This window comes from Odocoileus virginianus, chromosome 18 (genome assembly GCF_023699985.2).
Source record: "Odocoileus virginianus isolate 20LAN1187 ecotype Illinois chromosome 18, Ovbor_1.2, whole genome shotgun sequence".
Taxonomy (NCBI): Eukaryota; Metazoa; Chordata; class Mammalia; order Artiodactyla; family Cervidae; genus Odocoileus; species Odocoileus virginianus.
The window spans coordinates 15,256,263-15,283,419 of NC_069691.1; the positions used below are offsets into that span (position 1 = coordinate 15,256,263).

The following is a 27,157-nucleotide window of genomic DNA, read 5'->3' on the forward strand; positions in this document are numbered from 1 at the left end:
TAACTTTTACCAAGAACTACCCACATTTGTTTCACACATTATATCATTTAATCCTTACAAAAATAGTATGCGTCATTACTGTTATGCTTATTATCCCTACTTTACAAATTAAAAGAAAAAAACCAAGACCAAGCAACATGCCCAAGATCACCTAGTTGTTCTTGCTAGCAGAGCCAAGGTGAGGACTCAGGTATTCTGACACCTGAGGACATGCTTAACCACTACAGTATATGCTCTCCTCTATACAACCCAACCGAAGGATGTTTAAAAGAATGAGAGACGATCAGCACTCTTCATATTGAACCAATTGGACAATTTTGGTTTAAAAGCAGAAGCCAGACCCAGTTCTCACTCATAATGTCTTGTTTCTGCAGTTCACTCCAACAGATATCAGTATTTATATGGAAGCTATGGCGCCTTTGAAATATGTGAAGTTGAGTGTTTGAGAACAGTGTTTGTTTGATTGTTTTGACCCTTTGAATAGGTATTGCGATCAAGCTGAATGGAAACAGTCCTGAGAAATTAGATTAGAACAGTTGTTGGCTGAATTTTCTTGGATCAAACTAGGTCCTAAATCTCATAAGTAAACACCTTCCTCTCCCCACCCACCTTTTAATCAGTCTAAATAAACATAACAGAAAGGACCCCTTTGTGCTTTTTCATTAATAGAACTTTTTGTAAATAAATGATGAAAGAATTTTGCAAGATAAGAGAGAAGGGGGGATGAGAAACGGACCCATGTTTCCTATAAAACTGCTGACTTGCTCATTTTAAGAGAGTTCTGAGGCTACTAAGTTGTGAAAAGAATAACTAGCATATATTTTTAAGGACAGTGAACAGATATGAATGAACATCAAATTTTGAGATATTTAGTTTCAAAGTCAGACAGTACTTGAGAGATTTTGAAGTTGCATTGCAAGTTGATTAATTAACCTAAAATGTATTGAGCCCCTAGTGTCCTGAGGCCTACAGGAAGGCTGTAATGTTTTAATTCCAGTAACTGGCACCATGGAATGTATCCTTGCAAAATGAAATTTAAAACTAATTTAAAGCCTTCATTGCCACTGATAAAATTATCATCAGTCTTTCTTTGTGGATGGGCATTCCTTCAGGAAATTTGATATCCAAGAGAAGACAGTCTTTTGTGTTAGGTGGTTTTATGCAAGGGATAGAAACCAGTCTCCTAGTAACTTAAACCCAGGAGGGATGACTTGATTTACAGCAGGGCATGATGGAAGCTACTGCACCCAGGCCACCAACCACCATCACAACTCACTGTCTCCTTCCCTGGAATACCTGCTTCATTCACTCTGATCTGTTTCCCTAGTGGGAAACAGCCTTAGACACTCAGAATTCACTTTATTACAGAGACAGCAAGGGACCGTCTCTCCCCACTTCAGTTTAAAAAAATCCAAAGACAAGATTCTGGTTGGCCTATCTTGTGTCACGTCCCTACCTCCTGCCACTGTTGCCAGACAGCAAGTTACCGTGATTAACCCAGCCTGGAAAAGACACCTAAATTTAGGGCCAAAATGGGTGGGAAAAACAAAAAACTGTTTCTGAAAGAAGGAGGCAATGGGTTCTGGCCAGGCAAAATAATAGTTATTGCATCCTCATCTATTTTCGGTGATAAAAGGAAAGTAATTTGGCATATGAGAAACAGATCCCAGATAACATGTATCATGAAAACAAGCAAAAAAGAAAGAAAGGAAGAGGAACAAGAGATAGCACTGTACTTGAATGGAGTCCAGTACAAGTCAAGAATTTTATGAACTTGTCAAGATGAAAATCCAGAATTTCAACAGCAAGCACAGAAATAGGCCATTAGGCTACCTGATTCTAATTCCTACACAAAATACCCTCTGTAACTGATAGGATACAATGCAGAAGAAAGAGCAGAAAGAGTGGTTCTCTGAGAGACTGGTTTGTGGTAGAAAACTGTGCAATGAGGTGGGGCCACAAGAGTAAGGCAGTCTAAGATGGATATTTGGGTTGTCTGAGTCTTGTTTACAAATAATTATTCTCGTGGGCTTTTCAGCTCTTGATAAGCCTTTCAGAATTTGGAGAATTTACAGCATGGCAATAGTTGTCAAAATAATTCAACTATCCCAGTTCCAACTTTGCTAAGAAGAAAGAGACCCAGCAAGGACCTTTGTCTTTCCCAGGACCAGAAAAAATGTTAGTAATGCATTCACAGGCTCAAGCTTCTGTGTCATATGACTAATGCCTAGTCACGACTAGGTCCCACAGAAAACAATGAAAGATGATGGGGTTCCATTGTACATGTGCTTTCTGTTTTTAAATTATTTTCTTAGTAACTGATAAGAGTTGTTGGACATTGGTTTCAGTAGACCAAGTGGTTACCTGATCACAGCTCCCTATCTCAACATCCCTTATCAGCAGTCTCAAAAGTGAACCAAGTTTTCCAGGAATACTCAGTCATTCTGGTTTTCTTTTGTTTCTCCCTCTGCTTCCCCCTGCTTCCAGATGATAGACATGATGTACTTTGTCATCATTATGCTGGTGGTGCTCATGAGTTTTGGGGTCGCCAGGCAAGCCATTCTCTTTCCCAATGAGGAGCCATCATGGAAACTGGCCAAGAACATCTTCTACATGCCCTACTGGATGATTTATGGGGAAGTGTTTGCGGACCAGATAGACCGTAAGCAAGTTTATGATTCTCATACACCAAAGTCAGGTATTTAACTTTAATTGGGTCATATCTTTTCCAAGTTCATTTGTTTGTTCTCAATAAATGGCTCAAGATAGAGGACTGATTCCTAGCTCGCTATCTTGGAGGAAAAAAAAAACAATTATAGAAGGTGAATATACAATTTTAGCAAAGTAGTCCTTGGGTGTTTTTTCAGGTATGTCCTTCCTGTGACATCTGGTGTGCCAAATTTGACCAAGAATGAACCATTTTAAAAGATCTAAATTCCTTGAGGATTCAAAATCCTGGGGCCATGTGTTGAATATTTCAATATTAAAAGTATATTATATCATTACCCCCCATCCCTATCCTAGCCTTTAAAAAATAAATTCCTTGGGTTTGACTTCAGAACAAATAAACAATTCTCAATTTCGCCATCAGAATTCAAGAGTGAGGGCAAACATCTGCATGGTGTTTTCCTTGCACTGGAAACTATTCTCCAGCTTCTTTTCCCACTGTCTTAAATTATGTGCTATTGAGACTCAAAAGAAGCTAGTATTCATTGCCTGGAAGTATGGAAAATGCCTTAGGTTATGAACTGAGTTACTTGCTTATAAATGCCAGAAAAAAAAAATAGTATCTATATCATGAAGTGACTCATTGTGGGGAGTGAGTGCCAGCAGGCCCCTGATGCTTCATGCCCTAATAGATGCTGATTCTCTGTAATAAACACCCTTCTTGTACAGGGCTTGAAGATAGTTGTATCCTATGAGTCTGTTCCAGCATTTTATTTGGACCAAATGTCAGGGCACACCAAGCATTGGGAAATTATTTGGGAAGAAAGCTTCAGAAAAGAAATATCTTTCATTGTGGAGGAGTTGAATCCCAGGAGCAACCGTTTCTCATTTTCCCTGAGGAGTTTAGCTCTAGAAATTACATCCTTCCAACATTGTTGAATTAACATTTTTCTAACATTTTTTGCTGACAGGCCAGCCATCTGAGCTCTGGACTGTGGACACAGATTAAAGTTATATAACTAGATTGTATAGCTTATTAAGAACAGGAGCAAAAACTAGTTGGCATCCCCCAACACCCACCCCTGCCAGTTTTAGGTAGGACTAAGACTAGGAAGATAAGGACAAATGACCTAAAAGAGTGAGTCCTACAGGCCTGTGAAGAGTATGTGTACAATAGCCACAGAACACACTAGTCTGTCATTCTCTCCTCCATGATGAGTTTTGAACAAATACTCTTTTCTTCTCAAAATGAGTTATCTGAGGCAAGAAGGTTTTTTTGGAACACCTAATTGGAACAAATACCCATTGCATGAGACTTAGCCAACTCACTGAGCAAAAATTCTAACTCCATCTCCCAGTTGGAATATCTTTGACAATGTGCAGCCTTCACCAAGACAGCTTTCCAGGGACTGGGAAAAACTCTTTTGAATTCATTCTTTCAAATGGTCCCTGAAGGCAACATAACACTTGAAAGCCCACCTGTGATCATTCTTCTCAGGAATTAAATGTACTATTTTTCCCCAACAATTTGCTTTTCCACTTACATTATTTTGCTTTTCCTATCTCTCCTTTCTTCCCCTAAATGAGATTAAGCCCCCCATAGGTCTGTTGACAATGCGACATTTGGGGATGGGAGAAAGAGGGAAGTATAGGTGTGCTTTATGTGTGGGATTCTGTCCGTCCGTCTACAAGTGGCCATTTATTGATGTTGTACTATGAATGGAGCCTAGTGCAACAAACACCACCATTTGGCTGAATCAGAGGATCTATTATTGTTATTTTAAAGAAGGGCTGATTGTAGTTTAGAACTTGAAAAACCCTGGAGATGGAAGTGTGGTGTTTTGTGTGAGTGAAGTATGAAAATAGATGTGCCACATTGTTGATTAGACCTGTGATGCCCTATGTGTGTGAGAATAAATTTCTACCCCGTATCCTACATACCCCAGTATGTAGCCAACCCAGCCTTGGATGGATGCAACCTTCATGACTCCCTTCCCGCAACTACTTACCTTTTCTTTCGATGTTCTGAAATTGGCTGCAGTAGTAGCCACTGTTCTAAGCTAAATCAGCCAGTTTATTGTCTAGAGTGCTAACGAGTATTTGTCCTTTCTCAAATGGGTATAGAAGGCTGCCCCCAAATCTGTCATTAAATTTGGCCTGTGTCATTGAATATCCCTGTCCTCAAAATGATTTGCATGTTGTGGCACTGAGTGGGCCCAAGAGAGATTGGGTGACAGCCCCACCCTGTCATCCAGAACCACCCAGGAGACTCGGGACCGAGCTGTTTGAGAAAGGTACGAATCGTTTGTGCTGCCCTGCGGCGTCCTGCCTCCCCTCTGTGCCGTGTCCAGGTTGGTCTGTGCAGCATGTGTTCAGGCTGACGGGCTCCCACATCCACCTGCACTGCCAGGGCCCACCAGCCCCGTCCTGCGGACCTGCCCTGTGGGGGCCTCTCCAAGGGCTGCTCATTCTCGCTCACCTTCTCAGAGGGACTCATTGGTAGCATAATGCACGCGCTCCGTGTCTAACTCTGGGTTTTTAGCTGTGAAAGTGCTGAAGCCATTTCATATTGCAGAAATAATCTTTCTTCATTGGAATGAGTGTATTATATGTTGTTGTATAATGGGGGCCACAGGGTTGGGGGAGGTTATTAACATCTGTCCCACACCTCAGAAGGGAGGACAACTTTAAATGCCCTCACTTCTGGGAAACAGTGTTACCCAACCACAGATTTTTAAAATACATTTCATTTTTTTCTTGTAGTTTGTCGTAAACCCAGATAATATCAATAAGGCCCAAAAAAGCTAGAATGACACTTCTGTTACTTTCCAAATGTGCTTAAAGACTAAAAGGAAAAAAGAGGGGGGGAGGAAAGAGTGTAAATTCCCAAAATGACTTTTCACCTCTAAGCCAGGTTGGATGAACACAAATGATAGCCCAGCCTTAATCTCAATTTATCTTTAGTTTAGCAGCTGAAACATTTGCTTTGGTGTTGAGAGCAGAAGTCAGTGTAAAAACATGATTGGAAACAGCAGATAATAAAACTCAGGAAAGGAGAGTGACAATCTGCTCTGTCTAGACAGCTTTGCCAAACACCCTGATTAACTGATGGGGGTTGAACTTGCCGTCATTGTCTGATTGGTTGGTTCCTGGTTGTTGTTTTTAATAGCCCTAAATCATCTCAGGTGTCTATGTTTTATATACTAGCTCTCTAAGACCCAATCTATGGGCTACCATGAGGGAATTTGGACTCTGGGTTGCTAAAAGTATTGCTACCGAATGATGGCATCCTTCTGGGCCTCTCATTAAATGAACCCTGTTGCGTGGCTTCTGAGAACTGGTCAGGATCCCACTGGAGCCTGAGGGGAAAAAAACCACTTAAGAGAAGAGAAGGTGCAGAATAAATTTTCAGCACATTCATTCCAAGGCTGGGGCAAAGCTAAAATTAGATGGATTCTAGCCATCTGAGAAATCTGGTTCTATGTTTTGGTGTGTGAGGTGCTTGGAAATACACCTTTATTGGCAGAGAAAATGGGGTGTCTTTGGCTTCCTCAAGTCTCTGAATGAATGAGACTTCCCTTTATTTACAGAGCATCCTTGTGTTGCCTGCTGTACACACAGATTCTCCAGGCTGTACCAGGGCAGGGGGAAAATGAATCATGCTCTTGAATGCATTAAATCAGTATCTAAATTTAGTCCTTCTTTCTGTCTCTCTGCGTATTTTCACAAGTTTGGTTAGTAATGCGAAAGCAGAATGTCCAAAACTTACTTTCTACCATGACAACTTATTATTTGGTCGTTTCTAGTCACCCCAAATTAACTATCCAACCTACTTAATGCATAGATCACATTTTTTTTTCTTTTATTGCCTAAGGCCTTTCCATCTGAAGTTAATAGGTTATCTGGAGTAAGAGGGATTTTTGTGCTATCATTTTGGTTTGGTTTTGCTCTTTATTTATTTACTATTAAAAAAGCCTCTGTAGGCTTGTTGTTTGTGTGGTATTGACTGGATTTAAAGTGTTGCTTTTATCATGAAACAAGGAGCATGTATATGCATGTACAGTTCAAACATTCTCCTGTATTACTTTTCTGTCTCAAATTATTCGTTGCTCATTTCAGGTGTGGAAATTAGGATAGCACAAGGCCAGTCTCTAAAATATGCCTGCTGTGGCGAAGCTCAGAATGGCAACAACAGAGAGGCTGGCTATTGTTAAAAGTTTCACTCCAGTTCTGGAAGCTCGGGGCTCTGCGTCTGTTTGGTATTGGGGGCTGACCTTGACTAATGAATTCAGAGCACGCTAAGGCCTGACAGCCATGGCATGGGGAGTGTTGCCTGACAAAAGAAAGGATTTTGGAAAAAGCAAACTTGAGCCAAAGCCAACTTTTGGGAAAGGGGGGAATTGTTTTGCTGGCTTTTGCTTTTGCACATTGCTAAGGAAGCAAGCCAGTATGAGGCCCCACCCCCATTTTCCATCCCTGAAAGTCACCTTACACTCCAGAGAATCCCCACCCGACTTGTTTACTAATACAAACTGAGGCTTAGCAGCCTTACAAACAGCAGAACGATCTGCAGACAGGCCCTTGTGATGAAATTCCGTTCACATTATGACTAGCATTTGTTCCACTGTCATCAGACTGATTTTAGCCTTTGCTCACAGCTCAGGCTCCGTTTTTGATTTGTTCATTCTTGATTCAGTGGAATCCACTGTGTCCGTTCAGCGGATATTTATTTTATTCCTACTGTGAACTGAACATCTGGACACAGAGATGCGTGTGACAGAGATGCTGCCCTCGAGGGGTCTGCAGTCCAGGAGAGGCAGCCTGACGCGGCCAGGATACATGGGGATGGAGCCCCGAAGAGCGAGTAGCCAGTTCTTCCTGACGTGCAAGGAGGGGCACAACGGAGGGACCCTTGCAGAGCGGGAAGGTTGAACTGAGCCCTGAAATATAAGCAGATATTTGCTAGGCAGATGGGAGCAGGGGGGTGTGAAGGAGAAGAATGACGTTCCAAACTGAGACTTAGCGTGGAAAGTTCCAGGCTCACCAGGTAGTTTAATACGGCTGATGCGGGGTGAGAGGCAGGAAGCAGGACAGATGGGTCTGAAGAGGGACAAGAGCGTCGATTTTAGAGGAGTTGTGCCTCATGCTCAGGGTAGTACCATGCTCTGATACAAGTTTTAGTTGAAGCTATCAAGCAAAATGTAAAGGGTCCATAAGAGGGATGGAGATGGGAGCTGGGAAGACCTTAGCTAATATAGTCGCAGTTGGGATGGAGAAGATAGGCAGCAGGAAACTTCGGGAAGGTAAATTCAGAAGGACCAGGGCAGAGTCAGATGGTGCAGAAGGTGGTAGTGCAGGAAGCAGATGAGAATTTAAGGTGGAGGAGCTGAAGTTCACTCCAAGGTCTCTGGCTTAGTGTAACCAGGGCTGTCACATACTGAGATAGAGGACCCAGGAAGAGGACCTGTGGGGGGAAGGGGATCTGTTTACTTGGGGTTAGACAGAGCTTGAAGTTTCCATGGCAATGTGAGGAAAATCATGAAGAAGACTATTTTGTCTGTAGAGCTCTGGAGCTAAGTAGAAAGAGCTGGATTGGAGATACAGATTTGGGGATCGAGAATATAATGACCTGTCAAAGCCACGGAAGCAAGTAAGCTTTCCAAGGAGCACAGTAGAGAAGGCCAGAGCAGAACCCTGAGAATGGGGGTGTCAGCAGTGCAAGAGAAGAGTGCAGTTAAGTGGGTATTTAAGAGTCCGTTCAGTTAGACATTTAGGAAATCACTGGTGACTTTGGCTAGAGAATTTTCATTTCAATGGGGAGTGCAGAAGTCAATTAAAGTGATTTAAGAGTAAATGAGTAGCAAGGCAAAGCATTTACCAGGGAAAAGTGAGGAAGAGAAGTGTTTTATATATATGGGGGAGTGGTGTCAATGAAGTGACGCTTGGCAAAGAAAAAGTATTGTTTTGTAATCACCTCTTGGGAAAGTCACTGACTCACTACCTATCAAAGAATCGCTTAGGGCCACCTCTTTGCATAGTTCAGTTGTCTGTTTTCTCAGTCAAAACTCAGCAGCCCAGATCAGGAAAAACAAATAGCTGGATTAAGTCAAGATTGAAGCTTTGTTTTGCCAATATAGCAAAAATAAAGGGGCCTAGGGATTTTGAAGAACCTTGCAAAGATTCTTAAAGTTATGCATTATGAACTCTAAGATGGAGGGTGAAGAAAATAAAGGTACAATGTTGGTAAGTATGTCTGAATTAAAAAGAGTAATCGAAGGACTAGACTTCTAGCCTGAACACCAAGTATTCTGAGAACTAACGTTCCTCAGAGTAGTGACGATAAGATGCTATGGTCAGAGAATGGCAAACTGGTACTAAGGTGGGACATTTAGGATAATGATAAAATCTAAGAGTGGCTGTAAAAATGGGTTCCAGGATACGCTGGAATTGAGGTCCTGCATAGCAAAGCTAGCTTCTTCTGTGTTTGTCACTACAGGTACTGAAGTGTCCATACTAATGACACAAGATGGAATAGACAGGAGACTTTGAGCAGGATGACCTGAACCTCAAGGGAGCAAGGGCTTTTTGCACAAAAGTGAAAATCAGTGGTTTAGAAGAGGCAAAGTATCAGTGAGAATGCAGACAGGACTTATGGGAACCTCACTGGCAGATGAGCAGAAATGTGTGATTTCCATTTGAGAAGGTTACAGGGAGGTGGTGTCTTCCTGCAAAAGCATTTTAGCTAAGGCAAGAAAATGTGGTATAAGAGAGCAGGAGTCTGTGTTCAGTGGTAAGGGTTTCCCAGAAAGTTCTGGGGAAAGGGAGGAAAGGGAGAAATAGAAAAATTCAGTGGGCAGAAAGCCCAACATCTTATGAAGACAATAGCGTAAGGCAGGATAGTTAAGTGGAAGAGTTTGCATTGCGGAAAATAGAGATCATGGGTAAGAAATGGTTGTGAGAATAATATTTCCAGATTGAGGCAGCTGGAGACTAGAGCCTGGTAGCATAAGAGGCAGATGAGGATGATGAGATCTAGTCTCAGATATACAAGAGTGACCATTGCTCAGGTTTCCAAGATTGTGTTGGAGACAAATTATTCTGGTGTGCAAGGAGTGGGTATGGCTCCTAGGCCACAGGTGCAGATGCTGCCAGAAAAATCAACTGTATTTTTATTACAATTCTGCTTATTTCTATTTTACATACCTACCCTCTTACACTAGGGGGAAATTGTGGCCTCAGGATCACCCCTCTTTACTTTCCCTGAGGTAGATTAATGTGGGGGTGGGTCAGGTTGTAGTTTTGAGTCATCGTCTACACATGTCCACACAGTTTGCTGCTAAAATGTCTGTTATACTCATCACTGTGCAAACCTAGTTGACTTTTGAGGTCTTCCCACAGTCTCAAATCCTAGACACTTTCTCCCTCTGGGACTCTGCTACCCCAACTGAGCTGCCAGGAAGACCATGCAGCCTGAACCTACGAAGCACTGGCAAACTGGCATCTACTCTGAAACAGCCTCACATGTGTGCATAGACACACATTTCTCTCCTTTACCCTCCAGTCTTGCTCCTGCCGGAACACTTTCACCTGTTTCCTAGATTCTCCTTTCTGTTGCCCATTCTGTTATATACATATACATTACATACACATATACATATTGGAAAAGGGCATGGCAGCCTACTCCAGTATTCTTGCCTAGAGAATCCCATGGACAGAATAGCCTGAAAAGCTACAGTCCATAGGGTTACAAAGAGTCAGACATAACTGAAGCAACTCAGCATGCATACCTATACATATACATATAATACAAGTGCTGAAAGTGCAGAGAGCTTATACATCTGAACCACAAAAGCAACCAGAGACTTGAAGGCTGTCTCTGGGTTGTGCCTTGCAACCCTTCCTTCCCTGATTCAGAGCCAATACCAGCTTGCAAGGCAAGCAGGAAAAGGAGTGAGTATTTCAGAATGCTATCCCCCACATTGATTTAACCATCTTGTAAGGAAAAACAGGATGCCCCAAAGAAAAATAAACTTCTTGGTGCCAGGCATGCTAGCTGTAATCTCTGTGTTTCAAAGGGAGGATTGTGTGTGAAGGGGTCATGATCTACATCATAATAAATCATCTCACAATATTGCTGTGGGATTTCCCAAGTTCTCAGCATGGTAGTAGGTCTTATAAGTTCTTTTAGACTAGCCCTGTCCTAGAATCTTCTGTGATAGTGGAACTGATATAGACCTTCACTTTTCATCACATGTGGCTAGTTGGCCCTTGACATGTGGCCAATGTGAAGGAAGTTTTAATTTAAAGGGCTGTGTGTTGCTAATGGCCACCCTACTGGACAGCACAGTTCTAGTATATAAAAGTCCTTCAGAACACCAGCTCTGTGAGAGCCAGGAATACATCTGCCTTCTTCCCTGCTGTAGCCTCAGCATCTCAAACTGTGTCTAGCACACACGCAAAAAAAATAGCTCAGAAAATAGTTGATGCATGAAATAAACCCCTAGACTAGACTAGTAAGGACTAGAAAAAGAGTAAGGTTGTCCTCTGCTTTACACAGTTTCAAAAAGAAGATTTCAATGATACATAATGGAATTTGAAATGTTTCAATTGAGAGGTTGAAAAAGTTACATTTTGTTAAAAAAGAATGTAAAATTTGGGTGAATTAAATGTAGTGATCATGGATTCATACTTCAGACACACACACACAGAAAGTAAACTCAGCTGGGATCCTAGAGTTGATAACTTCCTTCAATGTAGCTGAATTTGTATTCAAGAAGAGAATTGCAGCCACCTTTAAGAAGTATTTGTTGAACAAGTCATCATTCTAGACTCTGTGCGGAGATGGAATGTTGGATAGCAGAAGAGAGGACAGAGGGGGCAAGACCAGAAGAAAGGGGGGAAGGACAGGAGGGCGGTCAGGCCACTTGTTGTTGGGGGTCCCTGAGGAAGGAAGACAGAGCTGTGTGAGCCCAGCGGTGGGACCGGATGAGGCCGGAGCAGAACCCCTGCCAATTCTGCGCTGTACCCCACTGGAGGTGGTTGCCATGCAACCCGTAACAACGGCCCTTTGCACAGGCGCAGCCTTCCGACCAGACGCACCGAGGCAGATGGCTGGTTTCTACTCAAAGCAGAGCAGAGCACGTCCCGTCCGATAACATGGCGAGACTTTAACTGATGTTTGTTAACAACAGCTGCAAATTAGACTGACCTCCACACAGGTTAACTATTAGCAGACAGTCCCAGCAAGATGCACATGTTAATTGTTGTTTCTCAAATGTGACAAGATAAACCTGCAGCCTCAGTAAGGAAGCGGGGAGGGGGGAAGAAAGGTGCTCAAGATCTTTTACAAGATACTGTCCAGTGGAGCGTAGAGCTTCCTGCCATTAGATTTCAGACTCTGTCTGGCAAGTGACGTTTGACTGAACTGCTTGGCATTCAGCCAGATATTTGGTGTCTAGAATATCAGGCCTGAAGTTTAGATGAGGACATGCTTCGCAGAAGACCCCTATAACTTAAGGTCAGATGCAGAATTTTGAGTCTTTGCCGTGATGAAGCACTCAGTTCAAGTAAAGAACATCCACTGATGAGTTAAAACTAGAGGGGGCTGCTTCTTGATCTGGGTCACCATTATGTTTTAGCAGGATGTCATTGTCACAGTGTAATATAAAAAGGAATAAAGCAGACATCCTGCTATCACATTTTCCATATTCTACTTAGAATGGGTTCATTCATTCAGTGACATTTACTGAGCACTTCTGTGGGCCACATACATTATTGCCTTGGCTTTGAAAAATGTCTAATAGGGATGACTGACAAGTAAACAAATCAATACATATTTCCATGGAGATGATGTTTAAGGACTTGGCTCAAAGGAAAGAAAATACTTTCATTTGAGGTGGGCGGGTGTGAGTGGGATGTGAAGCAGAGAAAAACAAGGGAGGGCAAAGTACAGCCAGAGAAATTCTCCTGGAGGTTAACAGTTAAGCTGGATTATAAAGGGTATTAAGAGTTTCCCAGACAGATCATAAGAGGGCATTCCAGACAGAGAGACCATTGTGCACGCAGCTCGGGAGAGATGGCGAGGCATCCACGAAAAGAGCAGAGCAGTGAGACGCCCTCCCTGGACCAGTCAGTCAGGGTTAGTGACCCCCACGAGGTGCTCCCGAGCCGCCTCTGCCTACCCTGGCTTAATGTATGGCACCATATTGGTTTTTTCTTCTTATGTGTATCTCCCCACTGAACTCTATGCATGTTGAAAGGGTGAAGGCCACGATTTGTGTGCATATTTTCCACCATATTTGAGTGAGTGAATGGAGAAGAGGTTAGAAAGGCAGATTGTAAAGTCTTTGTATGTTAGGCCAAGAAATTTGAATCTTTCATTATGGGAAATGCACAGTTTACCTTGTGTGGAGCTCGTTTCTAAGTTAAAGCTCCAGTTTATGGAATTTTCACGTTGTGAATGTCAAGTAGTGATACTGTGGTTGGAAAATACACAACCGTGATACCCATTTCAGGGAAGTTAGATGAGCCACAGAAAAACCTTTTGTTCCAAAATGTGTTTTAAAAAAGAAGTAGCAAAGTGTCAAAACATCATCCCCTAAATAGGTTAAATCTACTGACTCTTCTGTTGGTGTGAAATATTTGAATCTATCATCTTAACTGCCCTCCCCCAAAGTAGCTGAAATCAGCATTCAGGGGAGGAAAGTTAGAGTGGGGGCAGGTAATGAAACAGATGGCTCCAGTGGGAAAGGCAGACTTTGAGCAGCCAGAGGGCTTCATGAGGCGGCTCTGTGCCTGGAGGGCAGAGAAAGTGAGATGGGTGTGGGGACATTCAGAAAGAGAGGTGGTGGCAAAAACAGCTATGCCTACCTTGCAGTTTTGCCAAGGGCCCTGGCAGTTGCCCAGCTTGCCTCCAAAAAGTCTTATATGCTGTCTGCAATAAATTGCTGATGCCTGAATTTAAATATCAGGACTACTTGAAGTTCTAAAAAGCCTCAGGCTCCCCTAGTTCAGGCGGCAGGTGCTGGAGTTCCCCACTCTAGCTTCTCCAGTTCGCTCGGGTTTCTTCTCGTCTACAACCTGGCTCTCCCTGCGAGAGGATTAACAGGTACACAAGAGAGGAAGGAAGAGAGAGAAAAGGAGTTGCATGCATCCAGGTACCACCCTCTCTCACCTTCTCCTTTAGTTCATCCTTTGTTTATCTTCAGGTCCATTAAATGTCTACTTCCCAGGAAACTCAAGGTTCAAACAGCCCCAGGAAAGCCAACGGAAGCTAGAATACCCTTAGAGAAGTTTTTTGAGACCACTGAATCTCCCACCGTTAAGTCTGCGCCACTGGTTCTCAACCAGGAACAAGTCACCCCCACCCCACTCTTGCCCCAGGGGACAGTTAGCGCCGCTTGAACGTGTCCTTGTGTATCACAACTCAAAAGACGCTACTGGCATCTAGTGGTAGAGGCCAGGGATGCTACTACCCAGGACAGCCTCCTAACCAAAAAAAATAATCATCCAGCCTAAAATGTCGGTAGTGCTGAGGCTGAGGAAACCTTGTCTATCAGAAACCAAAATTCATCTTGTTATTGTTGCTTCTCAAAGAAAAATGGCACAAGGTAGCTAGTTGCCATCAACATCTACAAAGTCCTAAAGGACAGATCTGAGAAGATCCCAGGTCCTCACATCCTGATGCCAGGACAGTGTTCTAGGCCCCTATCCGCCATCCCTCACAGGGTTTCTCAACATCACTCTGCGCTCTGCTCACTCATTTGATCTTCAGACCAAAGACCAAGTTCGGACATCATGCAATTATGGTGTCAGAGTAGTCAACATGATAAGCCACGTTTAGCAAGACCCCATCTCCTGTTCTTGGGGATCAGTTTTGAATGGAATAAATCTAGCTACCACTGCAATGAAGAATGAGGAAAACCCAGAGGCCTTACCTGTGGTTCACAATTCACTAAATATTTTGCTGATCCAGGTAGAGACTAACAAACTTTAAAACTTCCCAAGTTTGTATGTGAGAGATGCCAGTGGTTTTTCAATAGGAAAGCAACATCCTGCATGACTAGAGAAATTGGCCTGAGTGACCTTGGAAGTCCTGTGAAATTGTCCAGTTCAACCAGTCCAGCTCATCGTCTGGGATGGAGAAGGAAGGAGAACCATACTCCCCATGAGCAGACTCAGTAGGTATAGCTACTGGCCAACTTAACACCACGGGACTGGATCCAAAACCATTTTAAAATATTTGCTGCAGCCAATGATTCTCTCCTGAGTAGACCACAGGATTCAGCTTTACAGAATCACAGTCCTTAACACAAAGGAATGGAGTCTGTGGCATACCCTTTTTAATATTCTGAACAAGGGCTTTATAAGTAAAATGCCACTGTGAACTGAGTGTGCACCAGGAAAGCCAGCTGCTGACAAGAACTTCAAAGTCAAGGATGCCACCTGAGGAACGTAGCGTTCAATAGCCAGAGGAACTGTGTGTGGCGTGTGCGGTTCTATCATACAGGGAATACTTGAATATACAGGGCGGGGACTAAAAGATGAGATTCTTTTCAGTGAATTTAAGATTATACAACCTGTCAGGAGTCTACATGAGATAACCAAGTGTCGAAAATGTCACTGCTCTTTGAAAAATGAACAGCAGTTGCATTTAAGCAGATTGTACCAAATAGAAGGATGCCTGAGTTCTTTATTAGCTGTCAAGTGTATTACAAAGGCTGTGTCATGAAATTCATGGGTTTCTTCTGGCATTTCCAGGCAAAGGGAAGTCAATTAACATTTGCTGAGATTCTGTTACAATGGCTGGCACCAGACCAGGCTCGGGATATTCTGAAACCTGCTGAATCCTGATTTACTCTCAGTGTACAAAAAGAGTAAAGATTAAGTAAATTCCTTACGGCGCACAACCAGATTGGTAGAGGCAGAATTGGAACCCAGGCCTCTCTAACTCCTAAGTCAGTGCTCTTGTCTCTATATTGTAACAGAAGGCTGCTTCCATTTGATGCCACAGCTCTCTTTTCTCCTCCACACCTCGCTCCACTGACTGGACCATACTTATGCATTTATTTACCTAGAATCTACTTATCAAGTGCTCTACTTGGCCCTGGTGAGAAAGTGGTGCACAAGAGAGGTCTCATCTTTCCCTTAATGGGAATTACATTCTCCTGAGGGCAGGTGAGAGGTAGATAGTAAACAAATAAATACTTTGGGAGTAGCAATAGGTTCCATAAAGAGAAGGTGATGGAGTCATTGGGATGAGGGTTCAGGGTACAACTTCGCGTAGAATGGGAAAGACCTTGAAGAGATGTTTGTACTGAAATATGAGTGATGAGAACCCAGGTGGCAAGAACTGGGGAAAGAACATTCCAAACAGAGGGAGCAGAAACGACAAAAGCCATGATGTGGTAGGAATGATCTAGTTGTGTTTAACTAGAATCAGAAAGAATGCCTGTGTGACTGGAGTTTAAGAAGTAAAGCAGCTCAAGTTTGTATAATACATTTTGGTGGAAATCCTGGGTTCGAATGTGTGATTAATTCTAGGTTGTTGTTCAGTTGCTAAGTCATGTCCAACCTTTTGCGACCCCATGAATTGCACCATGCCAGGCTTCTCTGTCTGTCACTGTCTCCCTGAGTTCGCTCAAATTCATGTCCATTGAGTCAGTGATGCCATCCAACCATCTCATCCTCTTTCGCTCTCTTCTCCTGCTCTCAATCTTTCCCAGCATCAGGATCTTTTCCAGTGAGTCTGTTCTCCGCATCAGGTGGCCAAAGTATTGGAGCTTCAGCTTCAGCATCAGTCCTTCCAATGAATATTCAGGACTGATTTCCTTTAGGATTGACTGGTTGGATATCTTTGCAGTCCAAGGGACTCTCAAGAGTCTTCTCCAACACCCCAGTTCCAAAGCATCAATTCTTTGACACTCAGTCTTCTTTATGGGCCAGCTCTCACATCCGCACATGACTGTTGGAAAAACCATAGCTTTAACAATATGGATCTTTGTCGCAAAGTGATGTCTCTGCTTTTTAAAACACTGTCTAGGATTGACATATACCTGTTCTTCCAAAGAGCAAGCATCTTTAATTTCATGGCTGCAGTCACCGTCTGCATTGATTTTGGAGCCCAAGAAAATGAAATCTGACACTGTTTATACATTCTCCCCCTCTATTTGCCATGGAAGTGATAAGGACCAGATGCCATCATCTTCGTTTTTTTGAATTTTGAGTTTTAAACCAGCTTTTTCACACTCCTCTTTCACTGTCATCAAGAGGCTCCTTAGTTCCTCTTCACTTTCTGCCATTAAAGTGGTATCATCTGCATGTCTGAGATTTGTTATTTCTTCCAGCAATCTTGATTCCAGCTTGTGATTCATCTAGCCTGGCATTTCACATGATGTACTACACATATAAGTTAAATAAGCAGTGATAATATACAGCCTTGACATACTTCTTTACCAATATGGAACCAGTCTGTTGTTCTATATCCAGTTCTAACTGTTGCTTTTTATCCTGCATACAGGTTTCTCAGGAAGCAGGTAAGGCAGTCTAGTATTCCCATTCTCTTTGAGAATATTCCATAGTTTGTTGTGATCTATGCAGTCAAAGGCTTTAGCATAGTCAAGGAAGCCAAAGTAGTTTTTTTTTTTTTTTTGGAATTCCCTTGCTTTTTCTATGATCCAGCATATTTTGGCAATTTGATCTCTGGTTCCTCTGCCTTTTCTAAATCCAGCTTGTACATCTGGAAGTTCTAGGTTAGGGGCTGGATTTAAGAACAGATCAGCAACTCTGTAATCATCCAGAAACCAGCCCACCATCATATGCTGATAGGAGGGTAGAGAATCTTCCAGAAGCCAGTGGCTTCCAGAATCAGGAAGGGAGCCACCCTTTGGCCTCACTGAAGGGTTCCCTCAACACTGGGATGGTGGTACTGTGGATGCTCTCAAAAACACCCATTGTGAATGAATTAGACACCCACATGGGAAACACTGTACCTCCCAGGAGGAAATTTACCTGTCTTTGTGAGTGTGTCAGATAGCCTCCATCATCAAAACTGTGAACATCTTAGTAACGTAAACAAGGATACACACTTGTAAATGAGACATGCTCACAGATGGGTCAGAAGATTACAAACTGTGAAGAGGCAGATGAAAAGTGTTAGCCGTGAGAAACCAGCACCATGCACTGGATATAACACACTCAAGGGGAGAAATCTTACAGAAGAGTTTGCTTTGGGGAGCTCCCACTGGTCCCACGGCAGCTCATCTTTGACAGAGTGCCTGCTGTGCATGCAGAGCTCAGTTAAGAATGATTTGAGGTACTGTAGCAGGGACAGCCCATGATGGAACCAAGAGCTGGATACTCTGAATCCCAGTTCTGTCACCGCCAGTAGCTCTGTGACCTTGAGCAAGTTGGTGACCTTCTCTGTGCTTCAGTATTCTTAGCAAATTTAGGACAGTAAGGAAGTTTGCCTTGGTGTACCTCCCACAGCAACACTATTAAGAAAAAGAGCAGTCTTCCCCACATCAATATAATAAACCCAAGAAATACAGGAGTTCGTGCATATTAGTGTTTATGATGAAGCTAAAGTCTGCATCTGTGTCAGAGTGTGATGTGTTCAAAGAAAACATTAATGAATAATGGCCCTGGTGATGTGCAGATAGATGTGCCTAATTAATGAAATCTGGGGAAAGAATGAAACAAAATTTGCACTTTAAAAGGCATAGTATCAAGGACTTCTCAGAGATAAGGTGGTATCGGTGGTAAACAAGGTAAGGGGGAAGTGGAAATGCTTATGGTGTTGAGTCCTATACGGAGGATGTTCACCAAGCTGTTGCTTAAACCTCCAGTCCCTTGCATCAGGGAAGCCAGCTCCAAATAGGGGCAGGAGCCTTGAGCCACCCAAACAGCAAGGTACTTTCCAGCATCCTCTATTCCACTGTGTTCTTTTCAAACAAAATGCATTGAAACAGTTATGCCAAAACAAGCTGTCTCAAATAGCATGCCTCTTGCTTGAGTGGCGCAGTGGCAAAGAATCTGCCTGCCAATGCTGGAAGCACAGGAGACACGGGTTTGACCCCTGGGTCAGGAAGATCCCCTGGAGTAGGAAATTGCCACCCACTCCAGTATTCTTGGCTGGGAAATTGCATGGACAGAGGAGCCTGGTGGGCGATAGCCCATGGGGATCACGAAGTGTCAGACATAACTGAGTGACTGAGCAGGCACACACACTCTCTTTACAGCAGTGCAGAACCAAGGTTCTGTCACTGCTGATCATCATGAAAACCAACAATCTTCTTTGCCCTATTATGTCTGCCTTCCAGCCAGCCTGAAAGTAATTGTGGATAGCTAATGCAATTTCTCATCCGTTCATAGATGCAGCAAGTGTTTGGAACTACTGTGTTCCAAGCACTATGGTGGGTACTGGGGTATAGTAATGACTAAAACCTGAGTAGGGGCATCAGATATCAAACACAGAATCTCACAAACACTTAATCTTAAGCTCTGGTAAGTGTGTGTTCAAGAAATAGAGGTGATATGAGAACATCAAACAAGGAGACTCAGGGAAAAGCTTTCTGAGGAAGTGACTTCTTGAGTTAAGCTATGCAGAGTAAGTAGGAGTTGGCCAGGCAATGAGCAGGAGAACCCAGGAGTAGTCTTTGCCAGGGCCCTGAGGCAGGAAGGAGGTAACTCTTGCCAGTAACTGGGAGAAAAACAACATGATAGAAACATAGCATACATGGGAATATATAGTTTGAAAAAGCTGAAGAGCAAATGAGGGTCAAGTTGTCTAGGACCTTCTAGGCCAGTGTAAGGATATGAGTTTTTCTTAGATTTAATGGAAAATTTTTGAAAGGCTTGTTGCAGAATTTAGCTGTAGTAGTAATTGTGGTGGTTGTGTTGTTATATATATGTGTGTGTGTATGTGTGTGTGGATGCATACTTTTGTAAGTGTGTTTATGTGTGTGTGATGTGAATTGCATGATTTGGTCAATCAGCATCAGTCCAGTGATTACCATGGGGACTATTGAGGGCTCAACAAGCACCAGCTCTTGCCCAATAGGAGCACAAACCTGAATTCCAGGCGAAGTTTTGCCCTCATATGCTGGCTATGAGGATCTGAATTCAGCCTCTAGCTGAGCAATGAATTGATTGGTCTTAAACTACATCAGTGGTGATTTGACTTGGTAGCATGGTCTCTGTATTTTGGAAGTTTTATCTTGAAATTCAAGGAGTGCTTCTGCCTACCTTCCTTGTTTGGGGGGCAGCCCTGGTATTTAATAGGTGGGGTTCAGGGAGGGCCCATGTCCTGCAACGTACAGGACACTCGCACAGTCAAGCATTGTTCTCTGTCCCACACAGCTCTCCAGTGTTTCTGCAGGCATTCATGAAGGTGAAAAACCTGGATATGATTATCTGAGCCTAGCTCCATTTTACATTTAAAGACACAATATTTTTTCATGTTTTTAATAAGCAAAAAATTTTTCCAGGAATGAAACCACCAAGAAAATTGATGGCAGTGGTATTTTGTTTGCTTTGGACCTTTCCCAAGGGTTGTTCACCCTTTTGGAAAATCAGCTCATCAGTGACAATGCTGCCCGTTGTTCTTGAGTCTTCCATTTAGTCAATATTTGTGTCTGTCGTTCATGCAGATTCTTCACATAGGTGTAAGTACCTGTCCACTTTACTGTGGTTCGTGGAATAGTCAGACCTGAGCATTTATGTATCAAAATATTTATTATGATATAAATCACTTTCCTTTTATTCTCCCTGTATTTTTAAAATTAGAACATTATATTGATTTTTCTGTAATTATGCATACAGGGTAAACTTATTTATTTCAGAACAGTAAAGGAAAAAATATAAATATTATAAAAAAGAGTTGTTGGATCTGATAAGATTGATAACAATGAACAAGCCTTTTTGGTGCTTCAAAATACTGTGATTTTAAGACTCTAACTACCTACTATCTTTGGATAGTCTCTTGGTAACTTTAACATGTAGAGAATTCTATATAAAATTTTACTTTGTTAAATAGCCCAGAGAGTTATCAAGGTTGACACCATGTGAGAAGTCACACCACGTGAGAAGTCATGTGGGTGTCATTTATCCTGAACATAATATGACAAGATAGACATCTGACCTTTGCGGTTGTTGTTTTTCAGTCACTAAGTTGCATCTGACTCTTTGCGACCCTGTGGACTGCAGCCCACCAGGCTTCCCTGCCCTTCACTATCTCCCTGAGTGTGCTCAAACTCATGTCCATTAAGTCAAGTGATGCCATCCACCCATCTTATCCTCTGTCACCCCCTTCTCCTGCCCTCAATCTTTCCCAGCATCAGGGTCTTTTCTGTTCTTCACATCAGGTGGCCAAACTATTGAAGCTTCAGCTTCAGCATCAGTCCTTCCAATGAACACCCAGGACTGATTTCCTTTAGGATGGACTGGTTGGATCTCCTTGCAGTCCAAGGGACTCTCAAGAGTCTTCTCCAACACCACAGTTCAAAAACATCAATTCTTTGGCTCTCAGCCTTCTTTATTGTCCACCTCTCACATCATACATGACTACTGGAAAAAACATAGTTTTGAGACCTTTGTGGTATTCTTCCCCAGATTCTTTAATGGAGGGGGAAAATATATGACAAAAATCAAATTGAGTGATATTCTTCAAAACACCTGGCCAGTATTCCTCAGAAGTGTCAAGGTCATACAAAAACAAGGGAAAAAAAGTTAAAAAAAAACAAAAAAAAACAGGAGGACTGAGAAACTGTCACAAACCAGAAGACTAAGGAGATTTGATGACCAGATGCAACATAGCATCCTGGATGGGGCCCTGAAAGAGAAAGAAGACAATAGCAGAGAATTGATAAAATATTGACCCAAGCCTGGAGTTTAGTTAACAGTAACATACCAATGTACATTTCTTCATTTCATCAAAAGCACAGTAGTTGTGTAAGACTTACACTAGAGGAGACTAGGCCAAGGGTATACAGGAATTCTCTATATTATCTTTGCAACTTTTCTATAAATCTAAAATTATTCAACTTTTTTAGTCCTTTTAAAAAACATAGCAGACATTAGGAGTCCCACATTTAAAAAATATAGTTTTTCTAAAGATATAAAATGCTCATCATATGAAAAGATACAATTAAAACAGAAGAAATGTCATATCTTTCTTGGACCCTTATACTCTAAAGTCAATATATGAAGAAAACAAAGATGATATGGAAACCATTGTCAGCTGATATAAAACATCTTTTCCTTAGTGAATAAACAAATGCCAAGACACATGGTAGAAATGGAGGGAATAGAGTGGCCATATCAATCAAATGAATTGAAACCAAGCTTTGAAGAAGGAAAAGGGCCTTGCAGACAAGACAGAAAGGCTGATTGACAGAAGCAGGCTATTCTTGGGGAAAGTTTGTATCAAACAGTAATGATATATAAGGGTAATAATAATAGTCAATACTGAAATAGCACTGTCTGTAATCAGGCATTGTCCCGCATGTTTTGGACGTGCTCACTCAGTTATTCCCCAGAAGCAGTCTATGAGGTAGGATTGTTGTTGTTGTTTGGTTGCTAAGTTGTGTCCAACTCTTTGCAACCCCATGGCCCACAGCCTGCCTGGCTCCTCTGTCCATGGGATATCCCAGGCAAGAATACTGGAGTGCGTTGCCATTTCTTTCTCCAGGGGATCTTCCCAACCCAGGGATCAAACCTGAGTTTCCTGCACTGCAGGTGGATTCTTTATCACTGAGCCACCTGGAAAGCCCTGTGATAGGGTTATTGCCCTATTTCTAATGGATGGAAACTGAATCACAGAGAATATTATGTACATGTTAGATTGAACTATGAAGTTGCTATTTTTGTAGGTCAAAATTGTTTACTCTCAGAAATTTCATGTGGTTTGACCTAATAAGTAACTTGCCTAAAGTCCATGGCTATTTTGAGAGGCAGAGCTAGACTTTGAACCCTGGCAGCTGACTCAAGAGTCTGGGCTAAGAGCCGGCTAGAGGGCCTCGTACAGACATGGCCACCACATGCTGAATGCATACTGTCTACCCAGCGCCATCTAAAGTTTTACACGTATCAACAAGTCATTTATCTTTGCTTCAACACTCCTGAGGTAGGTATGATAATCACCCAGTTTATAGTTGAGAAAACAGAGACTCAGAGAATTTAAGTGACCTGCCAAAGCTTACACAGCTAATAAATGGCAGAGCTGGGATCTGAACCCAGGCTGACTGGCCCTGGAGACTGGATCCAGTGTTCCCTGCCTCTCATGTATTTGTAGATGTGATGTGACAGAATTTGAACTGAGATGAGCTTTCACTTCATTTCAGTACTCTGGAGAGAAAAGGCTTTTCTCGGCAAACCTCAGTACAGATCCTCAGGACTTTGCATTAGAAGGACACATGAGAAAAGAACATTGTATTTTCTGGACAGTTCAAAATGAATGATGTTGTTACTCTGATGGAGTAGAAAACTGACCTCATAATTACTTCAAAAATAAGGAAATAAAAAACAGATGAAAGATAATGGAGCAAAAGGAGAGAAAGAGAATGTGAAAGACTAGAAGATGGATTATAGAATGTATTTTAGATGTTTCTATGCTGGAGATATTTGGAATCAAGTATTTTATTTGTAACTGGTTAGCTTGTTCCTACTCTTAAATGATTGACTGACCATTCAGTGGGCATTTGGTGCTTGGATCTACTCTGTTGAACAATTAGTGGTCATGTCAGAATGACCCAATATTCCATCTATTTAATTTATACCCAGACTCTTTTAGGCAAAGAAGAAAAACCTAGCCACTGTTGCTATCCAGCAAATTAACTTTTTAAAGTGTCATTTAATAATATGATCTAAAACTCTTCTGATCCTAACTATCATGTGAATCAAATTAGAAGAAAAGTTTGAATTATAGAATATTTTTAAATGCGGTTTTATTTTTACATGTAGAATATTTTAAGTTAGGCTAGCTAGCTATGGATTGTTTAGCAAGAAAATTCTACAGAGTCCAAGAATCTAAAGTAATTTCAATCTTGAGTATAAAATAATCCAGATCACTAGATCTACAAAAATATGAAAACCTCTTTATCTCTTTAAATCTCAAAATAGAGCAAATTAAGGCCCATGAACCATCATTTGTGGATCAATGTTCTGGGTCAGTTCTGTGGAAATATAATTTAGACTAGAGCCAGGCCCAAACAGGCATAAGTATAAAAAATATTAACTAATTCATATGACTATTTAAATATTTAAATTAAAAGAGGCTGCAGTGACTATATCACTGGCACCCCTCTGCCCACTTGGGCCTGTACCTGCCATATACAGTGGAAATTCTTTTTTTTTTTTTTTTCTTTTTTTCTTTTTATTAGTTGGAGGCTAATTACTTTACATCATTGCAGTGGTTTTTGTCATACATTGAAATGAATTAGCCATGGATTTATTTTTTTTTTTTTCTTTTTTATTTTTATTAGTTGGAGGCTAATTACTTTACATCATTGCAGTGGTTTTTGTACAGTGGCAATTCTTTTGCATTGTGAGGCACATAATCATGACTGTGAACATCTCTGTTGGTTTCAGATGCTGACATACAGACTTCCACCAGTTAGTAAAGCCAGATCCCTTCATTTGATATTCCTCAACTTGACATCACTGGCTCCTGTTGTAATGTAGAACCAGCTGGAACAGTGCATATCCATGGCAACCATCAGTATAACCAATTCCTTCACTCACCTAGTAACATGAAATAATGGACTACCCTTTATAACACACAGCAGCTAACAAGATTTGGTTTTGTTCCTTGATTATACATTATTTTGGGTTGGTCCTCAGCCTCTTCTCAACAGAGATCCTACTGCAAACCCAACACTACTATGTTAAATGAAGCTATCAGTCATGGTGGATGCAAATAGCTATACCTAAGAAAGTTCCTTATTCTTGGGCCCATTTACACACTTTAGTGAAATGGAGAGATCTCTGTTTCCATGGGTAAAAAGCAGACTGTTTACACAGTCAGCTGGGATAAAGGAGACCTATGGAAGGCTTAAACTGAGTCTTCGAGCCTGTGGGTTGAAGCATCAGAGCACTCTAAATGATGCTTCTGGGCCTGGAATTATTCATACCCCTTCCAAAGAATATTAGTTTAATCATTTTCAAAGGTACTGTTGAACAATAAATAAAACCTGGGATTTCAAATTTCTTTCATTATATTTGTGGTGATAAATATACATTTTTCCATTTACACTGAATGTATTATCCACACAGATGTGGTTCTAAAGTAAGCATGTTGGCCTAAAATCACTTCTGGTTCAATTTACTCTGAAAAGTTTTTATAACATGAAAAGAGTATTATTTATGAACATTATCATTTGAGAGCCACTGACCCAGACAAAAGAATGAAACACAAAGATAGTCTAAATACAGTTGTCTGGGCATAAAAACCTTCATTACTCTAATGTAGCTCTCAACTCCATCACCATGAAAAATAACACGATGTGGTAGTTAAGATGATGAAATCTTAGGTTTGAATCCAGGCCCTGAGGTCTCTTACTAGCTGTGTGTCTTTGGGCAATTCACTTGCCTATTTGTGCCTTGGTTTACTCACCTGTAAAATGGACATAAAAGAATCTACCTGATGTGGACTATTATTGTGCGCCCCACCCCCCCCCCCCCCCCCCCCCCCCCCCCCCCCGCAAAATTCATAGGTTGAATCCCTAACCCCCATTGTGACTGCAATGGGGCCTTTGGAAGGTAATTAGATTTAGATGAGATCACGAGGGAGGGACCCTCATGATGGGATTAGTGCCCTTATGAGAAGAGACAGAAAAGACCTTTCTTTTCTCTCTGCCTTCTGAGGACACAGTGAGAAGGTAGCCATTTGAAGCCAGGCTGAGGGCTATCACTGGGGAACCAGATAAGCTGGCTATTTGATCTTGGACTTACTCACCTCCAGAATTGTGAGAAGTGTCTGTTATTTAAACCACCCAGTTTATGATATTTTGTTTTATGGTTGTTTGAGCTAAAACACCACCTTATTCTTTTTTTCATATTTTTATGAGCTGAAAATTATAAAGCATGCAGAATAATGCCTGAAATATAGCAAGTGTTTTCTTAATTGGTTTTCAAATGAATTTTTTTTTTAAATAAATGAATGGGTGGAAAATTCTAAAGTTTCTTTCAGGGTTTCCACCATTTTGTCTTATGATCAGCCTCCATAATTGTAATAATCTTTTTTAAAAATTGTTTGTTACCATGACAAATGAGCTAATATATATGAAGGTATCTGCCATAGAATCTGATAGACCCATCTCTAGGGCATTTGTAACCACAGTTGTCTGCTATAAAAATGCTTGTTTTATTAATACTTGAGTTTGAGACTTGTTTCATCAGACCCACATCAACCTGTTCTTTGAAAAGCTATAGTGAAAAACCTGGCCATCTGCCTTATATTGGTTCAAGTAGACATGTCCTATTGTGGCCCCAAGGAACAATGACCTCTTCAGCCCACTGGACATTGGTTTTCTATAGTCTTAAGTAGAACTGCATCTTACACTGGGATTTGGTTGTAGCTAGGTGGTACATTAAGTGCATATAGGAGATTGTTCCTTTGTATCTTGTTAGCTAACTTAGCAGTCAAGCTGGATGTTACCCCATAACTTTCTTTAGTTTTCCTTCCTCTTCTTTCCACTCTCCCTCCAGGTGGGGGTGGGGGTGTGTGCACACATATATGCCTATCATTGAGCAAGCAACCCAGAGTCTGCACATTAACCATTCTCTTTTTACAAAATAGTTGTATAAGATACAGAGAAAGAAAGAACATTCAGTTACAAACTTCCCAAGTTTGCAACCACAAGCTGGTCCACTAGAACCCAGAGAACATCCTTTGTTTCACAATTAGGCAAGAGATCTAGCAGAAAAAGCCCAACTTGTTTCCTTTCTGTGTAGGACTCAGAAACTAGCCATTTTATATTGCTCTGTGGTTTAGTTTTCAGATTTTCCTACAGGTCTGTTCAGATTAACTTAGCCAAAGGAAATGCCTCCTCTGAGATATTGCATGAAGCATACACTTAGGAAAATTGGGAAGGCCTTTAAAAAAAAATCTTATGTTTTTCACATGTCATTAGCTTGTACTTTGTGTGATAACACAGTGAAGCCATCTAATTTTCAAATACTTGAATCAACATGGTCAACTCAGTTGATCACTTGTGAAAAAGAGCAGCATCTTTGGTGTGTGTGGGGTTTTGTCTAGGTAAAGGGGATAAATACAGAAATTGTATAAACCATCTATTTCATTTAAAAAGAGGTAACAACCTTCCTATTTTCACGAAGAAAAGAAATGAGTATTTAAACCCACCCTTTCTTTGCATATGCATTGTGATAGATAGACACTCTTGAATAAAACCCTCTAGAAGTTTTTCAGACTAACTGTGACCACAGCTTTTAGTTAGGTTTCCTGCCCCGGGAAAGTTTAGGATACTTAAGAAAC

General features: G+C 41.6%; 1 protein-coding gene across 9 annotated transcripts in view; it reads left to right on the plus strand.

The window, feature by feature from the left end:
• TRPM3 (transient receptor potential cation channel subfamily M member 3) overlaps positions 1-27,157 on the plus strand; it is a 702,629-nt gene that overhangs the window by 505,364 nt on the left and 170,108 nt on the right. For 6 of the 9 annotated variants that reach the window (XM_070480359.1, XM_070480362.1, XM_070480360.1 and 3 more), the window contains one exon: positions 2,488-2,662. In XM_070480359.1, coding sequence (XP_070336460.1) covers positions 2,488-2,662 — 175 coding nt within the window. Of the gene's footprint in view, positions 1-2,487; positions 2,699-27,157 lie in introns of all 9 variants that reach the window. The other 3 variants (XM_070480357.1, XM_070480358.1, XM_070480361.1) reach the window with 1 other exon arrangement.